This window comes from Falco naumanni, chromosome W, assembly GCF_017639655.2.
Source record: "Falco naumanni isolate bFalNau1 chromosome W, bFalNau1.pat, whole genome shotgun sequence".
Taxonomy (NCBI): Eukaryota; Metazoa; Chordata; class Aves; order Falconiformes; family Falconidae; genus Falco; species Falco naumanni.
The window spans coordinates 23,765,734-23,791,276 of NC_054079.1; the positions used below are offsets into that span (position 1 = coordinate 23,765,734).

General features: G+C 41.9%; 1 protein-coding gene across 8 annotated transcripts in view; it reads left to right on the forward strand.

Annotated features, from left to right (window-relative positions):
• The window catches only part of LOC121080606 (single-stranded DNA-binding protein 2-like), a 144,973-nt gene that overhangs the window by 15,247 nt on the left and 104,183 nt on the right, over positions 1-25,543 (forward strand). For all 8 annotated transcript variants that reach the window (XR_005825440.1, XM_040578743.1, XM_040578744.1 and 5 more), the window contains exon 2: positions 20,034-20,106. Coding sequence is in view for 7 of the 8 variants with exons in the window: in XM_040578743.1 (XP_040434677.1) it covers positions 20,034-20,106 (73 nt within the window). In the remaining variant the exon portion in view is untranslated. The remainder of the gene's footprint in view (positions 1-20,033; positions 20,107-25,543) is intronic.

Here is a 25,543-nt window from a genome sequence, read left to right on the forward strand (position 1 = left end):
AACAGATAACTACAGAAGAGAAACAGGGGTGGACTTGGTATTTAGGCAACTAACCAATAATGAGCTTAGCTTTTGTAATATGTATGAGCTAATTATAACAAGGCATAAAAGGTGACTGTAAGGGACAATAAAGGAAGTCTGCTGATCACTCATATTGAGTGACTGTGTCTTCCCTCCGTCGCGACACAGCAGGTCGTCACTAACCATTTCTTCCTGGACTGTGGAGACTTAATTCTGCTCCTCATCCCTGTCTTCCAGCTCAGGGTGCTGAATACCTTAAGTGTAGCAGGTCTGACTATTAAAGACTGAGGCAAAGAAGGCATTAAATACCTCAGCCTTTTCCTCATCCTATGTGACAATGTTCCCTGCTGCATCCAATAAAGGATGCAGATTATCCTTGGCCTTTCTTTTATTTCTTAGGCATTTGTAGAAACATTTTTTGTTATCTTTCATGGCAGTGGGCAACTGGAGGTCCAGCTGACCTTCTGCCTTTCTAATTTTTTCCCTGCTTAACCTCATAACATCTTTACAGTCCTCCTGAGTTGCCTGCCCCTTCTTCCAAAGGTGGTAAATTCTCTTTTTTCCCGAGTTCCAGCCAAAGCTCTCGGTTCAGCTAGGCCGGTCTTCCTACCCACTGGCTTGTCTTTCAGCATATGGGGACAACTTACTCCTGCACGTTTAAGATTTCCTTCTTGAAGAATGTCCAGCCTTCCTGGACTCCTTTGCCCTTCAGGACTGCCTCCCAAAGGACTATGTCAAACCAGTCTCATAACTAGGCCAAAGTCTGCCCTCCGGAAGTCCAAGGAAGCAGTTTTGCTGACCCCCCTCCGTACTTCGTCAAGTATTGAAAACTATCATTTCATGATCATGATGCCCAAGATGACCTCCAATCATCACATTACCCACAAGTCCTCCTCTGTTCGCAAACAACAGGCCCAGCAGGGCCCTTTTCCTAGTTGGCTCACTCACCAGCCGTGTCAGGATATCTTCTGTGCACTCCAGGAATCTCCTAGACTGTTTCCTCTCTGCTGTATTGTATTTCCAGCAGACATCTGATAAGTTGAAGTCCCCCCCATGAGTACAAGGGCTAGCAATCATGAGACTTCTCCCAGCTGCCTCTTCATCCTGCTTCAAAAGCAGATTCCCAGGGGATTCTGCTAAATAGCTCCCCGAATAGCTTAAAGTTTGCTCTCTTGAAATCCAGGGCAGCAGCTCTCAGCTGACCTTTTTTCTCATTACACTGAAAATTTTAAACTCAGACATTTCATGATCACTGTGGCCAAGACAGCCACCTGCCATCACATCCCCCATGAGTCCTTCTCTATTCACAAACAGCAAGTCTAGGAGGGCATCTTTCCTAGTTGGATCACTGAGTACCTGTGACAAGAAATAATACTGGTTCCAGTACAAACCCCTGGGGGACACCATTCATCATTGGTCTCCATCCAGGCTTCGAGCCATTGATCTCAATTCTTTGAGTGCAACCATGCAACCAATTCGTTATCCACCAAGTGGTCCATCCATCAAACCTATGTCTCTCGATTTTAGAGACAAGGATGTTGCATGGGACAGTATCAAATGCTTTTAAGGAGTCCAGGTAGATGACATCAGTCACTCTTCCCTTATCCACCAATACTGTAACCCGGTTGTAGAAGTGTCATGGTTTAACCCTGGCCAGCAACCAAACACCATGCAGCCACTCCCTCACTTCCCCTCACCCAGAAGGGTGGGGAGGAGATTTGGAAAGTAATGTAAAACTTGAGGCTTGAGATAAGAACAATTTAATAGGTAAAGCAAAATCCATGCATGCAAGCAAAGCAAAACAAGGAATTCATTCACTACTTTCCATTGGCAGGCAGGTGTTCAGCCATCTCCAGGAAAGCAGGGCTCCATCACGCATAATGGTTACTCAGGAAGACAAACACCATGATGCCAGATGTTCCCCCCTTACTTCTTCCCCCAGTTTATATACTCAGCATGACATCATATGGTATAGAATACCTCTTTGGCTAGCTAGGGTCACCTGTCCTGGCTGTGACCCCTCCCAATTTCCTGTGCCCCTCCAGCCCTCTCACTGGTAGGGCCCAAGAAACTGAAAATTCCTTGACTTAGTATAAACATTACCTAGCAACAACTAAAAACATCAGTGTCCTATCAGCATTATTCTCACATCAGAGCCACAGCACTGCATCAGCCACTAATAATAAAATTAACTCTATCCCAGCTGAAACCAGGATAAGAAAGCTACCAAATTTATTCAGGCATGATTTACCCCTAGTAAAGCCATGTTGACTGTCACGAATCACCTCCCTGTTTTCCATGTGCCTTAGCATAGCTTGCAGGAAGATCTTGTTGGGCATAGAGGTGAGACTGACCAGCCCATAGTTCACTAGGTCTTCCTTCTTTCCCTTTTTAAAAATGGGGCTATATTTCCCCTTTTCCAGTCCATGGGAATTTCACTGGTCTGCCATGACTTTTCAAATATGATGGATAGTGGCTTAGCAACTTCACCTGACAGTTCCCTCAGGACCCTTGGATGCATCTCATCAAGTCCCATGGACTTGTGCACCTTCAGGTTCCTTAAGAGATCAGGTTTGAGACCATCTACAGTGGGCAGTACTTCACTCTCCCAGTCCTTGCCTTAGGATTCTGTGAGTTGAGCAGCATGGCTAGAACACTTGCTGGCGAAGATCGAGGAAAAAAGTTGTTGAGCACCTTAGTCTTCTCCATGTCAGTCCTTCTCCAGGTCTCCCATTCAGCTCATGAGAGGGGGATACAGTTTCCTTCATCTTCCTTTGTTGTACTATGTACCTAAAGAAGCCCTTCTTGTTATTGGGTAAGAATCGGGGTAGAGGACAACAAGGCAGATATCAAGGTGGGAGTCTGTTATAGACCACCCAAACAGGATGAAGAGGCAGCTGGGAGAAGTCTCATGATTGCTAGCCCTTGTACTCTTCATATATATATATGAGTCTATAACATGGAAAACAGGGAGGTGATTCGTGACAGTCAACATGGCTTTACTAGGGGTAAATCATGCCTGAATAAATTTGGTAGCTTTCTTATCCTGGTTTCAGCTGGGATAGAGTTAATTTTATTATTAGTGGCTGATGCAGTGCTGTGGCTCTGATGTGAGAATAATGCTGATAGGACACTGATGTTTTTAGTTGTTGCTAGGTAATGTTTATACTAAGTCAAGGAATTTTCAGTTTCTTGGGCCCTACCAGTGAGAGGGCTGGAGGGGCACAGGAAATTGGGAGGGGTCACAGCCAGGACAGGTGACCCTAGCTAGCCAAAGAGGTATTCTATACCATATGATGTCATGCTGAGTATATAAACTGGGGGAAGAAGTAAGGGGGGAACATCTGGCATCATGGTGTTTGTCTTCCTGAGTAACCATTATGCGTGATGGAGCCCTGCTTTCCTGGAGATGGCTGAACACCTGCCTGCCAATGGAAAGTAGTGAATGAATTCCTTGTTTTGCTTTGCTTGCATGCATGGATTTTGCTTTACCTATTAAATTGTTCTTATCTCAAGCCTCAAGTTTTACATTACTTTCCAAATCTCCTCCCCACCCTTCTGGGTGAGGGGAAGTGAGGGAGTGGCTGCATGGTGTTTGGTTGCTGGCCAGGGTTAAACCATGACACTTCTACAACCGGGTTACAGTATTGGTGGATAAGGGAAGAGTGACTGATGTCATCTACCTGGACTCCTTAAAAGCATTTGATACTGTCCCATGCAACATCCTTGTCTCTAAAATCGAGAGACATAGGTTTGATGGATGGACCACTTGGTGGATAACGAATTGGTTGCATGGTTGCACTCAAAGAATTGAGATCAATGGCTCGAAGCCTGGATGGAGACCAATGATGAATGGTGTCCCCCAGGGGTTTGTACTGGAACCAGTATTATTTCTTGTCACAGGTACTCAGTGATCCAACTAGGAAAGATGCCCTCCTAGACTTGCTGTTTGTGAATAGAGAAGGACTCATGGGGGATGTGATGGCAGGTGGCTGTCTTGGCCACAGTGATCATGAAATGTCTGAGTTTAAAATTTTCAGTGTAATGAGAAAAAAGGTCAGCTGAGAGCTGCTGCCCTGGATTTCAAGAGAGCAAACTTTAAGCTATTCGGGGAGCTATTTAGCAGAATCCCCTGGGAATCTGCTTTTGAAGCAGGATGAAGAGGCAGCTGGGAGAAGTCTCATGATTGCTAGCCCTTGTACTCATGGGGGGGACTTCAACTTATCAGATGTCTGCTGGAAATACAATACAGCAGAGAGGAAACAGTCTAGGAGATTCCTGGAGTGCACAGAAGATATCCTGACACGGCTGGTGAGTGAGCCAACTAGGAAAAGGGCCCTGCTGGGCCTGTTGTTTGCGAACAGAGGAGGACTTGTGGGTAATGTGATGATTGGAGGTCATCTTGGGCATCATGATCATGAAATGATAGTTTTCAATACTTGACGAAGTACGGAGGGGGGTCAGCAAAACTGCTTCCTTGGACTTCCGGAGGGCAGACTTTGGCCTAGTTATGAGACTGGTTTGACATAGTCCTTTGGGAGGCAGTCCTGAAGGGCAAAGGAGTCCAGGAAGGCTGGACATTCTTCAAGAAGGAAATCTTAAACGTGCAGGAGTAAGTTGTCCCCATATGCTGAAAGACAAGCCAGTGGGTAGGAAGACCGGCCTAGCTGAACCGAGAGCTTTGGCTGGAACTCGGGAAAAAAGAGAATTTACCACCTTTGGAAGAAGGGGCAGGCAACTCAGGAGGACTGTAAAGATGTTATGAGGTTAAGCAGGGAAAAAATTAGAAAGGCAGAAGGTCAGCTGGACCTCCAGTTGCCCACTGCCATGAAAGATAACAAAAAATGTTTCTACAAATGCCTAAGAAATAAAAGAAAGGCCAAGGATAATCTGCATCCTTTATTGGATGCAGCAGGGAACATTGTCACATAGGATGAGGAAAAGGCTGAGGTATTTAATGCCTTCTTTGCCTCAGTCTTTAATAGTCAGACCTGCTACACTTAAGGTATTCAGCACCCTGAGCTGGAAGACAGGGATGAGGAGCAGAATTAAGTCTCCACAGTCCAGGAAGAAATGGTTAGTGACGACCTGCTGTGTCGCGACGGAGGGAAGACACAGTCACTCAATATGAGTGATCAGCAGACTTCCTTTATTGTCCCTTACAGTCACCTTTTATGCCTTGTTATAATTAGCTCATACATATTACAAAAGCTAAGCTCATTATTGGTTAGTTGCCTAAATACCAAGTCCACCCCTGTTTCTCTTCTGTAGTTATCTGTTCCCACCTGCAACATTCTTTTCCCACCAAAATCTTCCTGTTATTGTGGAACAAGGACAGCCAAAGACAGTGTATTTTGCTTTACTTCAGATAAGCTGAGAGCGATGTGCATTTTTGTCCAGCCAGCTGGACTATGTCTATGAACTTTTTCAGCTAGCCAGTTATCCACACTGCTGCTCCTCTTAGACATGCACAAGTCTATGGGGCCAGATGGGATCCACTCAAGGGTACTGAGGGAGCTGGTGGAAGAGCTCACCAAGCCACTCTCCATCATTTATCAACAGTTTTGGCTAAGCAGAGAGGTCCCAGTTGACTGGGGGTTAGCAAATGTGATGCCCATCTACAAGAAGGGCAGGAAGGAGTGTCCAAGGAATGTCAGACCTGTCAACCTGTCCACAGTACCAGGGAAGCTTATGGAGTAGATCATCTTGAGTGCCAGCATGTGACATGTAGAGGACAACCATGGGATCAGACCCAGCCAGCATGGGTTTATGAAAGGCAGGTCCTGCTTGACAAACCTGATCTCCTTCTACAACAAGATGACCTGCCTAGTGGATGAGAGAAAGGCTGTGGATGTTGTCTATCTGGACCTTAGTAAAGCCTTTGACACTCTCTCCCACAGCATTCTCCTGGAGAAAGTGGCTGCTCATGGCTTGGACGGGTATACTTTACACTGGATAAAAAGCTGGCTGGCTGGCTGAGCCCAAAGAGTGGTGGTGAATGAAGTTACATCCACTTGGTAGCCAGTCACAAGTGGTGTTCCCCAGGGCTCAGTACTGGGACCAGTTCTGCTTAATATCTTTACCAACAATCTGGATGAGGGGATTGAGTGCACCCTCAGTAAGTTTGCAGATGACACCAAGTTGGGGAGGGAGTGTTGATCTGCTTGAGGGTAGGAAGGCTCTGCAGAGGGATCTGGACAGGCTGGATCGATAGGGCAAGGCCAATTGTATGAAGTTCAATAAGGAGAAGTTCCAGGTCCTGCACTTGGGTCACAATAACTCCATGCAACACTACAGGCTTGGAGAAGAGTGGCTGGAAAGCTGCCTGGGAGAAAATGACCTGTTCTGTTGATTGACAGCTGGCTGAACATGAGCCAACAGTGTGCCCAGGTGGCCAAGGCAGCCAACAGCACCCTGGCCTGTATCAGAAATAGTGTGACCAGCAGGACTAGGGAAGTGATTGTCCCCCTGTACTTGGCACTGGTGAGCCTGCACCTCAAATCCTGTGTTCAGCTTTGGGCCCCTCACCACATGAAAGACATTGAGGTGCTGGAGAGTGTCCAGAGAAGGGCAACGAAGCTGGTGAAGGGTCTAGAGCACAAGTCTTATGAGGAATGGCTGAGGGAAGTGGGGTGGTTTAGTCTGGAGAGAAGGAGGATCAGGGGAGACCTTATCTCTCTGTACAACTGCCTGAAAGGAGGTTGTAGACAGGTGGGTGTCAGTCTCTTCTCCCAAGTAACAAGTGATAGGGCAAGAGGAAACAGCCTCAAGTTGTATCAGGAAAGGTTTAGATTGGACATTAGGGAAACTTTCTTAATGGAAAGGGTTGTAAAGCATTTGAACAGGCTGCCCAGGGAGGTGGTTGAGTCACCATCCCTGGAGGTATTTAAAGATGCATAGATGTGGCACTTAGGGACATGGTTTAGTAGTGGATTTGGCAGTGTTAGATTTAAGGTTGGACTTAATTATCTTAAAGGTATTTTCCAACCTAAATGATTCTATGATTTTTAAGTCCCTTAACAAGTTCAGCTACAGCTGTGCCTTGGCTTTCCTGACTGATCCCCTCCCTGCATTTCCAGACCATATCCCTACAATCTCCCCAGGATGTGTATCCTTGTCTCCACTGCCTATGCATTTTGGTTTTGTGTTTTACTGTGGCTAAGAGGTCTTGGCTTAGCCATGCTGGCCTCCTGCCTCACTTGCCCAACTTCTTGCATGTCAAGATTGAGAGCTCTTGTGTTCTAACAAAAATGTCAGCAGTACTCTGGAAGAAAAGTCATCTAAAAAAAAAAACAAACCCTGAAAATATTTTAACGTTTCAGCCTGTCATGGTTTAACCCCAGCTGACAACTTAGCACTACACAGCTGCTTGCTCCCCCCACAATGGGATGGAGGAGGGAATCAGTAGGATAAAAGTGAGAAAACTTGTGGGTTGAGATAAAGACTGTTTAATAGGGAAAGCAAAAGTCATGTGCACAAGCAGAGCAAAACAAGGAATTCATTCACTACTGCCCATTAGCAGGCATGTGTTGAGCCATCTCCAGGAGAGCAGGGCTCCATCACATGTAATGGTTACTTGGGAAGACAAACACCATAATTCCGAAAGTCCCTCCCTTCCTTCTTCTTTCCCCAGCTTTATATTGCTGAGCATGATGTCATACGGTATGGAATATCCCTTTGGTCAGTTGGGGTCGGCTGTCCTGGATGTGTCCCCTTCCAACTTCTTGTGCACCCCTAGCCTACTTGCTGGTGGAGCAGTGTGAGAAGCAGAAAAGGCCTTGACTCTGTGTAAGCACTGCTCAGCAATAACTAAAACATCCCTGTATTATCAACACTGTTTTCAGCACAAATCCAAAACAGCCTGATACTAGCTTCTATGAAGAAAATTAACTCTATCCCAGCCAAAACCAGCACATTCTCTACCACTTATTCCATACCATTTACATCATGCTTGGATCCCACACTATCCAATACATCCTCATTAAGCACCACCACCCTTCCCATCCTTTGATATAATACAGTAGCTACTGTGAAGAAATTTAACTCTATCCCAGACAAAAGCAGCACATCACTGTTTTGTGTATGGCTTATATCAGGTAGACTTTTCAAAGTGGAATGAAAATAAACCTATAGGGCTAATGTTTATCTAGTCTGATGAATCTCATGTTCTCTTATTTAGTCCCTAAAATACTGTAGCAAAACCCACCTCTCCCAAAACAAAAAACAACAGCAACAAAAACCAGCAACAAAATGAAAATAAAATCCAACCCCAAAACACCTCTAGTTGAATATTCAAGACAAAGTGCCTGAATGAAAACCCATCACTTATGTCTGAACTATTCATTGTCACGTTAAATGCAATTCTGAAGCAATACTATTTTTGCAGAAGAGACATGAAAACATATTTTCGGTTAGAGGTCACCTGACCCTCTCAACAGCCTCTCTCGACCTTCTACAGGCTGCAGCAGACTGACTCGGTAGCCTTGACCAGGCTAAAGTCACTTATACACTTGCTGTATTCAGCTTTTCCTCCTTCACAACCATCACCTCCTGCCCGTGCTAAACCAATCTCAGTAATGCAAAGCAAAGCTGCAACTACAGCGAACTTAAAGAGACACTGCTCTGAAGTAATTTTTCCTTCCAATTACTTTGCACCTACTATATCTGCAAGTAACGTATAACATCATAATATCTGAAGGAAATAATCCTAAAATTCCACTCAACCAAACAACACTGTTTATTATCCCACCACTGCCACTATATTTACTGTGGGCATTTGACTGCATGTGCTGTGTTGTCAGTTTTTAGCATTTCTCATGTGCACTTTCTCCCAGTCTTAAGTCTTTTATTTTTTTCCTCTTGTGTATGTTTAAATAAAGAAATCCTTACATTATTTTAATCGATTGTATTTATATTTTTCATATCACAGTGCTTACACCTAAAAAGTAGCTCTTGCAGACTATTTCAGCATTAGCCAATTTTGACAAAGTTCTAGCGTTTGGTGTCCCTTTTACACACACATACACAACGACTGTTTGCTTCCTTCTAACACCTTTGCTGTTATTTTTTTTTTAATGCATGAAAGATAAACGAAACTATGAACACACCACTGCTATCCCCTGTATCTCGAAACAGAATATTCCTCGCAGGTAATCAAGTAACACAACACACATACACACCCCCACTTGCAATAACCCCGGTTTAACTCCCGGAGAACAATGCACTTCACTCCGTGCCCCCTCCCCGGTCAGGGGAGGCAGGCAGGGACAGCCAGGCAGAGAAGAGGAAGACAAACGGGGAGGGGACAGGAAGATACGCGGTCCCAATTAAAATTTGAGAGCCAGAGAGTTATAAAGCAGCGGTGGGAGTGAGTGAGCCAACTAGGAAAAGGGCTCTGCTGGACCTGTCGTTTGCTAACAGAGGAGAACTTGTGGGTAATGTGATGCTTGGAGGTCATCTTGGGCATCATGATCATGAAAATGATAGTTTTCAATACTTGACAAAGTACGGAGGGGGGGTCAGCAAAACTGCTGTACAACTGCCTGAAAGGAGGTTGTAGAAAGGTGGGTGTCAGTCTCTTCTCCCAAGTAACAAGCGATAGGGCAAGAGATAACAGCCTCAAGTTGCACCAGGAAAGGTTTAGATTGGACATTAGGGAAACTTTCTTCACGGAGTTGCCTGCCCCTTCTTCCAAAGTTGGTAAATTCTCCCTTTTCCGCTGAGTTCCAGGCAAAGCTCTCTTTTCAGCCAGGCTGGTCTTCTTCCTTGCCAACTCGTCTTTTTACAGCACATGGGGATGGCCTGCTCCTGTACCTTTAAGACTTCCTTCTTGAAGAATGTCCAGCCTTCCTGGACCCCTTGGCCCTTCAGGACTGCCTCCCAAGGGACCCTGTCAACCAGGCTCCTAAATAGGCCAAAGTTGGCTCTCTGGAAGTCCAAGATTATACTGTCTCCCCTTCTTAACTTCTCCAAGAATCAAAAACTCTATCATCTCATGATCGCTATGCCCAAGATGTCCTCTGACCACCACATCACCCACCAGTCCTTCCCTGTTTGTAAACAACAGGTCCAGTGGGGCATCTCCCCTGGTTGGCTCACTGACCAGCTGTGTCAGGAAGTTATCTTCCACACACTCCAGGAGCCTCCTAGATGGTTTCCTGTCTGCTGTCTTGTATTTCCAGCAGACATCTGGTAAGTTGAAGTCCCCCATGAGAACAAGGGCTAGATATCATGAGACTTCTCCCAGCTGCTTGTAGAATGTTTCATCTGCCTCTTCATCCTGGTTGGGTGGTCTATTACAGACTTCCACCAGGATATCCGCCTTGTTGGCCCTCCCTTGATCCTCAATCATAAATTTGTACTTGCAATACTTACTTTGGTTTTAATTTGAGGAATATGCTTCACCAATTTGGTTGACCTTAACACCTCAGTGGATGGGAAACTTCCTCATAATTTTCTTCCTAACTTCTCTCTCATACATTTTTTTCATTGATTATGAGTAATCAATGCATCATAGACACTACTGTGCAGAACTATCCAAGTTCCTCTACCAGTCAGCCTCAAAATCTAACCACCAAGGACAGGGTATTAATGTCTCATTAGTCTATAAGTAAAATATGCTTAACAGTTCTGATTGTGTTAATGGTGCATTTGTAACATAGTCTTTGATACCTACAAAGAAGGCAAGATCACCATTATTCTTACCCATAAACACTTTACCCTATTGTCACCATCATTCAGTTGAAACACTCCCTGACATACAGGGCTACCACACTGCCTCTCTTTCCTTTGGGTACAAACTCTTCAGAGGAAGAGTTTGTAGCCATCCAAAATTAGTAAATGTACGTGAAATCATCCCCAGAAAAAGAATTTTTGAGTTTAAGTTTATGGATAAACTGGAAAAAAAACCCAACTCTAATAATATCTAAGTAAAAGTGCACTTACTAGGTTACAACTGGTTTTAGCGCTTGAAGCAGTATATACAAATTAAAAGAGTATATACTATCAAGGGGATACCAAAATTACTGAGGCATAGTTTCAGGATATCTTCCAAGCAATCAGGTATAATAGAGGACTTACATGAAAGTACCTCTGCAGAATCATGCTACTAGAAGCATTTTCCTCTCTAAAACCAGAATAAATGAAGAGGAGGATCAGCTAATTCCTTTTGTACCATAAGCCTAATCAAAGTCACTGAGTCTATTGTTTATTATAACACTGGCTATAATCCCCGAGTAGTTAAATATGTACAGGGAGAACATTTTTTTGCTGTCTACAAAGAGAGAAAGAAATTATGGATTATGTCAAATACATATATTTTTATGCTGCCTGTGTTTGTAGGCTTGTGATAGGAGATCTCTGAAAAAGCAGATATTTCGTATCACTTTTGGGATGTACTATTTCCTTATATCAATGCTTGTTTTTTGTTTAATGCTCAAGTGTTTCACAGAAAACCAATCACATTGTTGATAGGATAGGGAATACTAACATTAACATAAATGATGAAGATACAGATAAACTGTCTGAGCAGCCAGGGATCAGGTTAGGAAAGCTAAAGCCCTGATAGAATTTAATCTGGCCAGGAATGTCAAGGACAACAAGAAAAGCTTCTATAGGTACATCAGTGATAAAAGGAAGACTAGGGAAAACGTGGGCCCTCTCGGGAAGGAAACAGGAGACATCATTACCCAGCACATGAAGAAGGCTGAGGTACTCAATGACTTTTTCGCTTTGGTCTTCACCGACAAGTACTCCAGCCACACTGCCCAAGTCACAGAAGGCAAAGGCAGGGACTGGGAGAATGAAGAACCACCCGCTGTAGGTGAAGATCAGGTTTGAGACCATCTAAGGAACCTGAAGGTACACAAGACCATGGGACCTGAGGAAACTGGTGGATGAAGTGGCTAAGCCACTATCCATCATATTTGAGAAGTTGTGGCAGACCAGTGAAATTCCCATGGACTGGAAAAGGGGAAATGTAACTCCCATTTTTAAAAAAGGAAAGAAGAAAGACCCGGGAAACTACAGGCCAGTCACTCTCACCTCTGTGCTTAGCAAGGTCATGGAGCAGATCCTCCAGGAAACTATGCTAAGGCACATGGAAATTAAGGCAGTGACTGGTGACAGTCAACATGACTTCACTAAGGGCAAATCATGACTGACAAATTTCATGGCCTTTTACGATGCGGTTACAGCATTAATGGATGAGGGAAGAGCAACTGATGTCATCTACTTGGACTTGTGCAAAGCTTTTGACACTGTCCCATATGGCATCCTTGTCTCTACACTGGAGAGACATAGATTTGACAGATGGACCACTCAGTGGATAAGGAATTGACTGGATGGTCGTACTCAAACAGTTGCAGTCAACAGCTCGATGTCTAAATGGAGACCAGTGACGAGTGGCATTCCTCAGGGGTTTGTACTGGGACTGGCACTGTTAAACATCTTTGTCAGTGACATAGATGGTGGGATCGAGTGCACCCTCAGCAAGTTTGCTGATGATACCAAGCTGTGTGGTATGTTCGACATGCTGGAGGGAAGAGATGCCATCCAGAGGGACCTTGACAGGCTTAGGAGGTGAGCCCATGCAAACCTCATGAAGTTCAACAATGCCAAGTACAAGATCCTGAACCTGGGTCGGGGCAACCCTGAGAATCAATACAGGTTGGGTGGAGAATGGATTGAGACCAGCCCTGAGGAGAAAGACTTATGAATGCTCGAAGAAGGTCCCCCGTGGAGAGTCAGCCAAATCACGACAATCACACCAATATGCCTACATGCCGTGCTCCCTTTATTAAACAAACAGGTCATATTTATAACTTAAACCGACCGCTCACACGACTCTACACACAGGTGATTGGATAAAAGTCTCTGGCCACGTGGACGTCTGTGTCACTGATTGGTGAGCATGCTGCAGGCGCCTGATCAGAGTGTGCCGATGAGAGTGTGTTGATTCAAGGATTCCCAGGACTTGCTCTGCACCTGGCTTCTTGTTTGTGCATAGCTTGTTTTCTTTCTCACACTGCTTGTTCCAAGGACAATTTAAAGTTGCTCTGCAGCTTCAACTATCAGGCCTGGGTTGTCCAACCCAGACAATGGTAACATATGTGCTCGGTCCTTAAAAAATCCCTCTACATATCCCCCTTTTTCTTTTTGGACAACCCATGTCTGTTTCACAGTAGATGTTAAACCTTTCTTCACACAAGAAAATAAACAGCTAAAAACTAAAAACGTTACAACAATGATTATAACAAAGTGTATTCCTTCCATCAATAACATCTTTAACCAACCTGTTATCCCCAAATCTCTCAACCATTCATCAAAGGGATTACCAGCAGCAAGAATATGCTTCATGTTTCCCTGCAGTTGTGAACAACTTCTTGTGCATCAATATGGAATGATCGGAAAGGTTCATAAAACACATCCCTTCAAAATCCTCACAACCGTGTCCATGTGCTAATAACAAAAAATCTATTGCAGCTCTATTATGTAAGGTAGCATGCCTAACACTATCTACATCAAGCAATAATGAACTTAAAATCTGCGATGTAAGATTAAAATGTTTCTCTCCCCAGCACGCTAACCTTCGTATATTCTTAACATTTAATGCTGCCATTGCCCCCGGCATAAATATGGAGGCTAGGACATTTGCTGTTACTGACTGTAGATCGACTCGGTCATTACATGTTTCATCAAAGGTGCGCAGTGCCCTCCGTGATCTATGAGATTGTTGAGTCATTTTTAATAAGTCTTTCATATGTGGAGCAAATAAAGTTAAACACCCTAAATAACATGGTCCACCGACAGGATACAAAGGAATCCCTGGCCACGCTCTGTCCCCACATATCAGAAAGACTCCCGGTGGCAACTGATAACCCCCTGATACATCTATATGGAAACCTCCAGTTTTCAATTCACCCCAAATCGGTGAACCTGTTAGATTTTGAAACCTTGTATAAAACCCCCATTCACCTTGATGTGTTAGCCATAACTGCCACGGGTCACCAAACCAAATTACTCCAGTGCCATTCACGGGTTGAAGTGCTGATGACATGAGGGTACAGTCTGCCATATCAGTTGCAGTAACATTAACATATTCAACAGCTACAACGCTAGCCAATAGGTCTAACTCCTGCAAAGGTAAATGATGTGGCTGATTTAAATTCTCAATAACCCTCTTCTGCCACGCTGCATTACACATAGAAGGCCAAACATATTGCCTATTTGGACTCATACATCTACCATTCTGATTGGAAGTCAGATCCACTGTTTTAACATTCCAAAAACCATCAAAATTTGTTTAATTCTCCCGCAAGGGAATACCAATTAAATTAGTTCTAAAGGGGTTGTCTGCTTGTTGCAGACTCAAACAAAAGTCTGTTACTCCTGTGATATTTGCCCATGTCACCCATATGTTTGTCCTAGGCAAGATGTCAAAAATACTTTGGCCAATGGGTAAAAAATTCATCAAGACCATAAACCCAAGTCCACCACTGAAACATGTTTAGTCCTACAATTTCCACTTTTTTATTATTTTTTTTTCTTTTACATTCCACCCCACAAATCTGTGCTTTCACAGATTCTGATGATGTATACTGTCTCCAATCAGCATGGTATTACACTAATCGTATGTTTTCTCTTGCTTCATGCCCGGTTACTAATCAAACACATACACTCTTTACACCATTTACAATTAAGCTTTGGCTTACAGAACCGTTTTACCCCACATAGCATACATTGGCATAATACCCGTGGTTTACATCCCTTACAACATAGACATTTTATTCCGTCTGCTTGCTCCGAGTCTTCTCTCATAAACCTAGCGACTCGTTGACTACTATACGCCGGACAATTGTCTGTCTTTATTTCTACAGGTACTCCCATGACAGCAAAACAAGACATTAAGTGTCTCTCCATATATAATGCCTTTTCACCGGTTTGTGCAGTGGCCCATATAAAATGAGAATAGATGTCAATTGTGACATGCACATACTTAAGCTTCCCAAAGTCAGGTACATGTGTTACATCCATTTGCCAAACCTGAAGTGCCTTCAGACCTTTTGGGTTAGTGCCCACCCCTAAACTAGGTCCATGATGACTACATTGAGGACAGGATCGAACAATACCCTTTGCATCTGCTATGGGTATTTGATACTGTCGATGTAAAGACTTTGCATTCTGATGAAACATCTCGTGGCTGTTACGAGCTTCTTCAAACTTATTTGTTGGAGGAGTTATTGCCGGACAGCTGACTGCTTCATCAGCTCTAGCGTTACCTTCACCCAAACCAATGGTCCACTGATGACTTCTAATATGCATAATACAAAATTCATGTTTTCTCTGTCGAAGAGTACTACGCAGTTGTAGAAACATTTCACCAAGATGTTGATTCTTTGTCTCTCTCAACAAGGCATCTTCAATGCGCTGTACTACACCAACTACGTACAATGAGTGATACTATGTTTACAGGTGTGTTGTTCCAGCTTCCCAATGCCCAACACACTGCTTTCAGTTCTAAGGTTGGAAGGTTGTCCCGTGGTTCACCGGTGAACATGTGTTTCTGCCTCTGATTATTGGATTGCCAAACACACGCAGCCTTCTTCATCTTTTGTCCTGCACCTGTAAACACCGTTGGCCCTTCAGCTGGTCTTTTTGAGCGTAACGGTCTCGCAATCCACTGATAATGTTCTAACATCTTCCAGAGAGGTCCTTTTGGCCGGTTGTTGTGTACAACACCTGTATCGCCCATCAAGGCTTCCTGTATGGCTGTTGAATGTCTCAGGAGCCACTCATAATCATCATCACGGACTGGAATAGTGATATCTGCCGGTTCAGTCCCATCAATTTCAACAATCCTGTCTCTTCCTTTTCTCACCAAGGCCGCTACTGCTTCAGGGCGACTTAAAATATGATGTCTGGGTTGCAATGGCAAAAACAACCACTCTAAAATGATCGCTGTATTTTCCCCCTTTTTCTTTTGCCATTGTAGAATAAGGGCAAAAGGTGAAGTGGCAACATTACAAACCAAGAAAGATAACGGATGATTCGCCATTCGGCGACCACACCAGCCAGTCTGAATCTTGCGGGACACAACTTCTAGGGCAGCCCGCTGTTCTGGTGAACAAGTTTGAGGACTGTTTGCTTCGGTGCCATGCAACCAGGATTGGAACGGTTGCAAATCATTGTTAGTGAGGCCAACTATATTACGAACCCACTGTAGATCTCCTAAAAGCCTTTGAGCATCATGCCGATTAGCTATTTGTGTAGTAAAGAGTTACCTTCTGTGGTCGGATCTGAGCATCCAAGATGAGCCAGCCCAAATATTTCCATGGGGCTGAACGCTGAACCTTCTCAGGCGCCACAATCAAACCACATGATAGAAGGTGGTCAACAATCCATTTCATTTAATCATCTGAAATCCCTTGTTCAGCGGCCAATAACATATCGTCCATATAATGATAGATCAGGACGTGAGGCCAACGCTGTCGTACCGGAACAAATGCCCAATCTACAAAAGTCTGACACATCATAGAAGAGTTCTTCATTCCTTGTGGTAAGACAACCCATTCATACCGTTTGGCTGGAGCGGCACGGTTTATTGACGGCAGAGTGAATGCAAATCTTTGCGTGTCGTCAGGATGTAAGGGAATCGTGAAGAAACAGTGTTTCAAGTCTATTACAACAATTTGCCAAATCTGAGGGATCATCATAGGAAGCTATTTAGCAGAATCCCCTGGGAATCTGCTTTTGAAGGCTCAGGAGTCCATGAGTGCTGGTCAGTTATTTAAGAACCACCTTTTAGAAGCACAGGGGCAGGCAATTCCATTGTGTCGAAAGTCAAGCAAGCAGGGTAGAAGACGAGCTTGGCTGAACAGTGAACTCCTCGTGGAGCTCAAGAGGAAAAAGAAATTGTACGATCTCTGGAAGCGAGGTCAGGCTTTGCAGGAAGATTACAGAGCCATGGTTCATATATGAGGGAGAAGACACGAAAGGCCAAAGCTCAATTAGAGTTAAAACTGGCCAGTGCTTTATCAGATAACAAGAATTGCTTTTTTTTAAAGTATGTTAATAGCAAGAGGAGGTCTAAAGAAGGCATTGGACCAATACTTGTTGCAGACAGTCATCTGACTAATAGGGATGAAGAAAAAGCAGGGTCAGTCAATGCTTTTTTTCCCTCAGCCCTTAATAATACTGACAGACCTTTTCCTGCCTGGTCCCCTGAGTCAGAGGAACACAAGTGTGGGAACAGTGACTTTCTATTTGTGGACACTGAAATTGTAAGAGAGCAGCTGAAATGTGGTCAATGCCCCAAGCCTGTCAGTGTTCAAGAGGCATTTGGACAATGTCCTTAATAACATGCTTTAACTTGTTGTCAGCCCTGAAGTGGCCAGGCATTTGGACTAGATGATCATTGTAGGTCTCTTCCAACTGAAATGGTCTGTTTTGTTCTGGTCTGTTTTGTTCTAGTCTAATTTTACATACTCGCAGTGTGGCCATTTTTTTTATATTATAGTCTTTTTTATGTCATAGTTAAAGTCACTATAACCCTTAATCCTACTTGTTACACTGTGTTGAATCTTTTTTGATACCTTGCTATCTTTCTTCAGTCCATCAGTTTTCAGTGATCTTTTTGCTGTGATTAATGCAGTAAAACATTAGTATCTTTTTTGATCTTTGTGGCAAATGCATTTATTTTTGAATGGAATTATAATGTTGTTAACTTTAAAGATTTCCTTACAGAATAATAACTAGGATGGGGGAAGAATTTGGATTTAAAATGAGCCAATCAGATTAGTTTATACTTTGCCTTCTGTGTCACATCTGTTCGTGGAAGATGGTCCTGGCTTTTCTGTTAGAAGATTTATGCAGTCCCTTTGCTAATGTGGTTCCACTCTTAATTTATCACTGTTGAATCATCTTGGAAGCCTAAAATGTGACATTTTTTATCTTTTCCTGAAATCTGTCTCCTCCGAACCTCTGCTTAAAACCAAAGTTTTTTCACCATTTCATTTCATAATTAGTATATTTAGATCAAGATGTAATGTTTGTCAAAGTGTAGGCGACTTCATAATTTTAATTACAGTTTAATTAGCACATTCCATATGCTTATATCAAACCTCTAGGGCTGTCTTTTTTGTTTTGTTAAAAAAACTTGGATTTTTTTAGATGCTGACCAACTGGAACATTGCTGGCATGTGCTGTGTTTTGCAGATAGAATCCAGGAGTCCTTAGATGATACAAATCTTATATGATATTAAAATATTGTGCTGTCAATTTGAGCATCATAGTGCAGTATTCGCTAAAGTTTTTAATACATGGCAGACTTATGAAGGTGTGCATCTTCAATAAATGCCTGGTTCTGGTGCATTTTTGCTTTCTTTTGCAGCATAGAAAGGATATGATCACACAAATCCTTTTATCTGGACTGCAGGCTTCATGTTTTGATAAGAAAAGAAAAATGTGCACCTTGGAAGACAAATTAAATATTTTAAAGTGTTACTATGTATGTAAGTCATCTTGGTTATTATATAGAGTTCTTCCTCTGCCTTTTACATCTGTCTGATCTTAGATTTTGTCTATAACCATTTATTGCTTAAAATTGAATCATAGTTCAACTGGAAAGTATTAAGTCAACAAGATTTGACTTGACTTTTTTTTTTTAAAGATCCAGTTGTGCTTTTGAGATGAGAGGCTAGAATAAGTGATCATCTCTCTTCACAGTACTTAGAAAAAGCAAATCACTGTATCATCTCTGAGCTGTTCGGCATTTGAGCAATGAATGGTACCATGCTCCATTAGAATAAATTAAGTGCTTTCTCCTTATCACACTCATGGCTTAATAGAAACTAATAGACAACTGTTTTGTAAAATGCTAGAATTAAAAAGTGGGTATGGTCCCTTCAAGGTTCAAACTAAAACCAATCATATGCTTAAATAGTAAATAGCAGTATATCACAAAATACACTCATAGATTTTGGTTCTTAAAAACAGTTCAGCTAGCAGTTTTTTTAAAAAGTGCAATGTGACTTTCTTTTCTTTCTCGGACTGAAATATTTTATAGACAATTTCTAAGCATTATTATTAAATCATTATTTTAAACCGATGAAAATCTCAATAAATGAGATTTCATTTTGAAAGACTTGAAAATTGCAGGGACAGGAACATCTCTAGAGAATCAGTTGCAGAACAAGAAGAGCTGCATGTTTAGTTTTCTAACTCAGATCTAGCCTATATTAATAGAAATTGTTGTTTGCTACTGCTCACCTGTTCTTGGCTTTTTTAAAAGGCATTCTCAGCCCAAGCTCTAGTGGATAGCCATTCAGATTATAAGTCCTCTTTTTGCAATGAGATCCTTGTGCCAGCTCTATTGATTTATTCGGTGATATGTCTGTCTGCTGAAGATCACTTCTTGTGAAGCTCCTTCTGAAACTGTGACAATAATTTGTAGCTGTGTTGTCATCAGGACTCAAAGATGTACGTTTGAATAAATCTAAAAATATGTTTATGCTCAAGAGATGTGGTGATACTACAGTAGTGTCGTGGATTCTGTAATTACTTTTCCTGATGCAGCTTGAAGTTTACATGTTCTTTCGATAAACAGACTATTATTTACATGTGCTCACAGCTTGACACATTCTACATGTAAAAGTTTTGATTTGGAAAAATAATCAAGGTTGCTGTATGAATATATTATATTTATGGTAAGCATGCTATAGTGGGCAAATAAGCAGCAGTAGGTCAGTTGTTAGCTAACTGGGCACCTGTCCAAATATCATGAAAATAATGGCATCAAGTAATCTGTTTTTTAAATAATATTTAATTAACCACTATTTAAACACCTCTACTCAGATTGACCTACATGTTCTAGTTCTAAATGATCAGTATCGATAAAAGATTTGACATGTTTGGTGCGTAATGGTTCCTGAAGGTGTGGAACACTGTTTTCTGAAATTCTGTTTCTAAAAAGGAACAAATGCACAACACTAAATATTGTCTTGTTTATTTTTCAGATTAGCACTGTATGTATATGAATATCTACTCCATGTAGGAGCACAGAAATCAGCCCAGACATTTTTATCAGAGGTATGTTTTCCCCATCTTTTTTTTCTTCCATAACATAATCATGTGCAAGTGAAATAAATGCCAGTTTAAAATGAAAAACAGTGAAAACCTTGAGTATCAGTTTACATTGATCAGCATAGATTTCTGATCCTACAAATGCCAGTTTGTTATGTCATTTTACATGCTTTAATATTACTTTTTCTATGATTTGTTACCCCCTGTTCTCTGATTTGCTACTACACTGAGAAAGATCCCCCTATTTTCTCTAATAAATATGCATGTTAGAGAATGAATTGATGGTGCTCCTTTTTGATAATATTGTAACTTATTGTTGATACCCTCAATTGTGAATAATGGAGCCATCCGAAATACACAGCATTCAAGTATTTTACATCCTACTGTTATATACTTGCAGTTCTCATTCTCTTAAGCATTGTTAATTCCCATGCATAGTTGTCCTGGTTTCAGCTGGGATTGAGTTAATTTTCTTCCTAGTAGCTGGTGCAGTGCTGTGTTTTGGATTTGATGTGAGAACAATGTTGATAGCACACTGATGGTTTTGGTTGTTGCTAGGTAATGTTTATACTAAATCAAGGACTTTTCAGTTTCTCAAGCCCTGCCAGCGAGAAGGCTGGAGGAGCAGATGAATTCAGGAGGGAGCAGAGCCAGGACAGCTGATCCTAACTGGCCAAAGGGATATTCCATACTATATGACATGATGCCCAGTATATAAACCGGGGGGAAAGCTGGCTGGGGGCTGCTGCTCAGGAACTGGCTGGGCATCGATTGGTGGGTGGTGAGCAATTGCATTGTGCATTACTTGCTTTATATATTCTAATTATTTTATCATTACTATTATATTTATTATTATTTTATTCATTTTCTGTCCCATTAAACTGCCTTTATCTCAACCCATGAGTTTTCTCACTGTTACCTTTCTGATTCTCTCCCCAATCCCACTGGGGGAGTGAGTGAGCACCTTTGTGGTGCTTAGTTGCTGGCTGGGGTTAAATCACGACAATAGTCTTACCATGCTTCTAACCACTTATTTTCATCTGGTGAATCAATTATGACTATAACCATTTAGGTCCTGTTTCTCAAATACTCTTTAACTGCTAGTAGAATTTGTACTGTTACATAATAGTATTTTTCATAGCCTTTTAAGGACTTGTATATAACTGTTGAAGATTGGAGTAAATGATATCTCTTTAGCATGTTGTTTATTCTGGAATACAAAACCACCTCTGTACCAAACATGCTGAAGTCTTTTCACAATATAGTTTTTAATAAACCTTTATTTGATGAGAATAATTAAGATAATAATAATAATAACTGAGAAGTGAGCAGAAGTGAGAAAAAAATGGCAGAATGCTGTACTGGGATAATTTGCTGCTTCAAATGATACTTTTTGTATTGGGTTTACATGGCAAAGTTTTGGTAGTGGAGGGGCTGCAGGGGTGGCCTCTATGAGAAGAGATCAGGAGCTGCCCCCATGTCAGACAGAGCCAGTTCCAGCTGGCTCTAAGATGAACCACTGCTGGCCAAAGCTGAGCCAATCAGCGAAGCTGGTGGTACTGCTGTGATAACGTATTTAAGGGAGGGGTGAAAACACTGTGCAGCAGCTGTGAGGGAGGGGAGTAATAAAAAAAATGTGAAACAACCCTGTACACACCAAGGTCAGTGCAGAAGGAGGGGGAGGAGGTGGAGGTGCTCCAGACACCAAAGCAGAGATTCCCCTGAAGCTCTCTCATGGTTTAACCTCGGTAGGCAGCTAAGCCCCATGCAGCCACTCACTCATTCCCCCACAGAGGGGTGGGGGAGAGAATCAGAAGGGTAAAAGTGTGGTAACTTGTGGGTTGAGATAAAGACAGTTTAATATGGAAAGCAAAAGCCACACACACAAGCAAAGCAAAACAAGGAATTCATTCACTACTTTCCATCGGCAGGCAGGTGTTCAGCCATCTCCAGGAAAGCAGGGCTCCATCACAGGAAACAGTGAGAAGACAAATGCCATCACTCCAAATGTCCCTCCCTTCCTTCTTCCCCCAGCTTTATATTACTGAGTGTATACATCATACGGTATGGAATATCCCTTTGGTCAGTTGGGGTCAGCTGCCCCATAAAGGAAGCTGCAACCTGTGGAGACTCCATGCTGGAGCAGGCTCCTGGATGAAATTACGGCCCATGGAGAAGAGCCCATGCTGGAGCAGTGTTTTTCTGAAGGACCATGGAAAAGTCCCATGCTGGAGAAATTTATGAAGGACTGTATCCTGTGGGAGGGACCCCACGCTGGAGGAGGGGAAAACTGTGAGGAGGAAGGAGTGGCAGAGACAAAGTATTATGAACTGACCTCAACCCCCATTCCCTATCCCCCCATGCCACTCGACATGGGTGGAAGAGGTAGAAGAGTCAGGATCACAGGGGTGAAATTAAGCCTGAGAAGAAGGGGGAGTTGAGGGGAAGATGGTTTAAATTTTGTCTTTTCTTCTCCCCATCTCACTCTATTTTTAATTGGCAATAAACTAGTTTTCCCCAAGTTGAGTTTGTTTTGTCCATGACGGTAATTGGCAAGTGATCTCCCTGTCCTCATCTCAACACATGAGCTTTTTCATCTTATTTTCTCCACTGTCCTGTTGAGAAGAGGAAGTGAGAGAGTGGCTTGTTAGGTGTCTGGCAGCCAAGCCAGAAACCTGGAAAAACCCTGATATTTGGTCTGAAAGTCATAAAATGAGGTTCAGATTGAGAAAACTACACTAATACAAATTGGAGGTAATAATCTAAGACACAAGTTAAATGGCAAGTAGAAAAAGCAGCATTTGTGGGCTGTAAACCACAAAATAATAGCTCTACCCCTTCTCTCTACCCTATGTGAGTCAGCTGTAGTTATTAGAAAATCATTATTGGTGCACAGGATGAAAATGAGAGAACAGCAGTTGAAAGAAGTCCTAAAAAAGTCTTCTAGACAAATAATTTCTGATATTATGACAGTTACGATTTTCCATCTGTCTTTGTACTTTTCTGACTTATGCCTGTTGAGAAGCAACTGCCCTATTGCAGTGAATTAGCTGTGAGAATGCTTGTTTTAGGAGATATCTGGGTGGCATAGGAGGAAATGGATATTGTTTTGGTTGCTCCTGAAAAAGCATGGCTAGCTAGGCTCAATGTCCTCTAAGGTCTGGCAGTCCATACCTGCCAGAACAGTTTGGGTGGATTTTTTAAAAGAAGAAATAGCTCAGAGTAGCTTTAAAACTGACTATTAGAGCATAAAAGAAGTAAGCATATATAATCCGAGCTGTCTGTGATATCTAAAGAGTATAAATGATAGAGATTAATATCCCTTCCTTGTAGTTCTACCAGGGAAATTGACTAAGAGTAATGGAATAAAATTAAGAAAAAGAAAATTTAAGTTGGATATCATGAAATTTTCTGATATTAGATAACTTAGAAATGGTTGTATTAAGCATTTCTACATTTTTGTGATGCACTGTGTCTAGTTTAAATTTCATAGAACTAATTCACAGTTCAGTAAGTTCCAGAAGCCCTCTGCTTTTTCACTTACAGGATGCACTGTGATTTCCATGTCTTTGTGGTCCCTATTGAGTACATCCTTCAAAGCTTTGTTGCCTTCATCTCTAAAATGTAAGATCTCATGTTCAACTAGCCTTTTCCTAGATTTCTGGATTGCAGAGACCTCTAGTTTATTAACTGTAGCTCTAGTCTCTTGGTCTGCAAATTACTTCCTTTCTAGAGATATGGTGTGAAGTAATTGATTCGACTAACTCAACAGCTGTTTCATTCCAAAATATGTAGCTATTATGCAATTAGCAAAATGGCAAGGAGCCAGCACAACTAGATTTCATGTGAAGAATGTCATATTCTTATGAGGATTAAAAAAAGGCTATTCAGATGAGGTATCCAAATTTTTGAAAAAGAAGAAGCTGCTCTGCTCCAGAATCTTTCCTCTGATGTTCAAGCTGCTACATTTTCCTTCAAGAGTTGATCCTTAGCCCACATATTTTAATGTTTTAGAAATTAGGTTCCAAACCTGAAGGAATAATTCCATTTCTTTGGCTGGACCAGGAACGTAGGCATTCCTGGTTAACAGATCATCAGTTATGAACTTAATTGGTAAGTTGACAATGTGGAGGTTTTTTTAATTAATAATTCTTCATAATTCTTTTTAAGATTAATTCTTTTTATGATTAGAAAGACTGACATCTACCAGATGAAATAGAATGCATATTAAAAAAACACAAAACAACAAACAAAAACAAACAAAGAAAAGAAAACCCCCAAACTTCCATATTCCCTTCAGGTTCCTTCTTTGAATACATTTATCAAGATGAAATGTGTCCCAATAAAAAGGACCAGTGTAAGACCTGTGAATCAGGTAATTTCCTTGTCAAACCCTGCTTTGAAGAGCTCAAATACTGTGTAGACATTGTGAGGACTTTCTACACAGGCATAATTTTTACTCTAATGGAATAGTTTTCCAACTTCAGAAACAGGTGGGGTTTTTTGATAATATATTGCATCTCTTCTTCACCATGTTGCTTTTGAAACATCCCAGAAATACTGTGTATTCCTGGTGATAAACACAAGTCCTTCCAAGCAATTCCCAATGGATGTGAGGAGCACTCATGCCTCAGAGGAATGCATTTGAAGAGTGTGAAATACCTTTTTAGTAGCTTTGGGTTTTATTTATATTTTTCATTTTAATTAATATTTCTTTCTGGCAGAGTTTAGGCAAGATTTCCACATTTTAAAAAGTCCTTTTTATATCTTAACTGTTGTTACATGGTGGATGGTATATGTGTGTATGAAGCTCCATGCAGTTGGCTCATTCTGCTGACTTTTGAATAGTGAATGCTGTACCACTTATCTAAAGGATGATGCACCTATGTTTAGTTAAAAGTCGGGAAATGTCCAAGGACCCTTATTGCCACGTGACGGATGTACAGGCTGCTAAGTCCTTGGGTTGGTTATCTTTAGAAGGGACATTTTGTCTTAGATTCCTGTTGTACATGCAACATGGCGAAGACGAAGAATTTAAACATGGCCACTAAGGAATAGAGTCTGCGCAGAGACAACTCCTCAAGGACATTGCGCAGGCATGAGATATGTAAACGAATTCTCAGAACTGTAATGAATATGTAAACAATTTCTTGGAAAACTAATGAATAGGTATGAATAGCTTGTATAAAGGGGGGACTGAAAAGTCCCCTCGGTGTGCATGACTGGTGGAGCTTACGTACGGAATTAAACTCTATAACTCGAAAGTTATAAAGTAGGTATGTTTATTGCGCGCAGATGCACGTGGGATCGCTCCTCCACAAGCGTGCATGCCCGAAGTGACGAACCATCTCACATTTATACAATAAAACAAATGAATATTCAATTAACGCCTATACATATTCGTTACCTAAACCCACTTACTCTCGCTTCGTATGTTAATTAG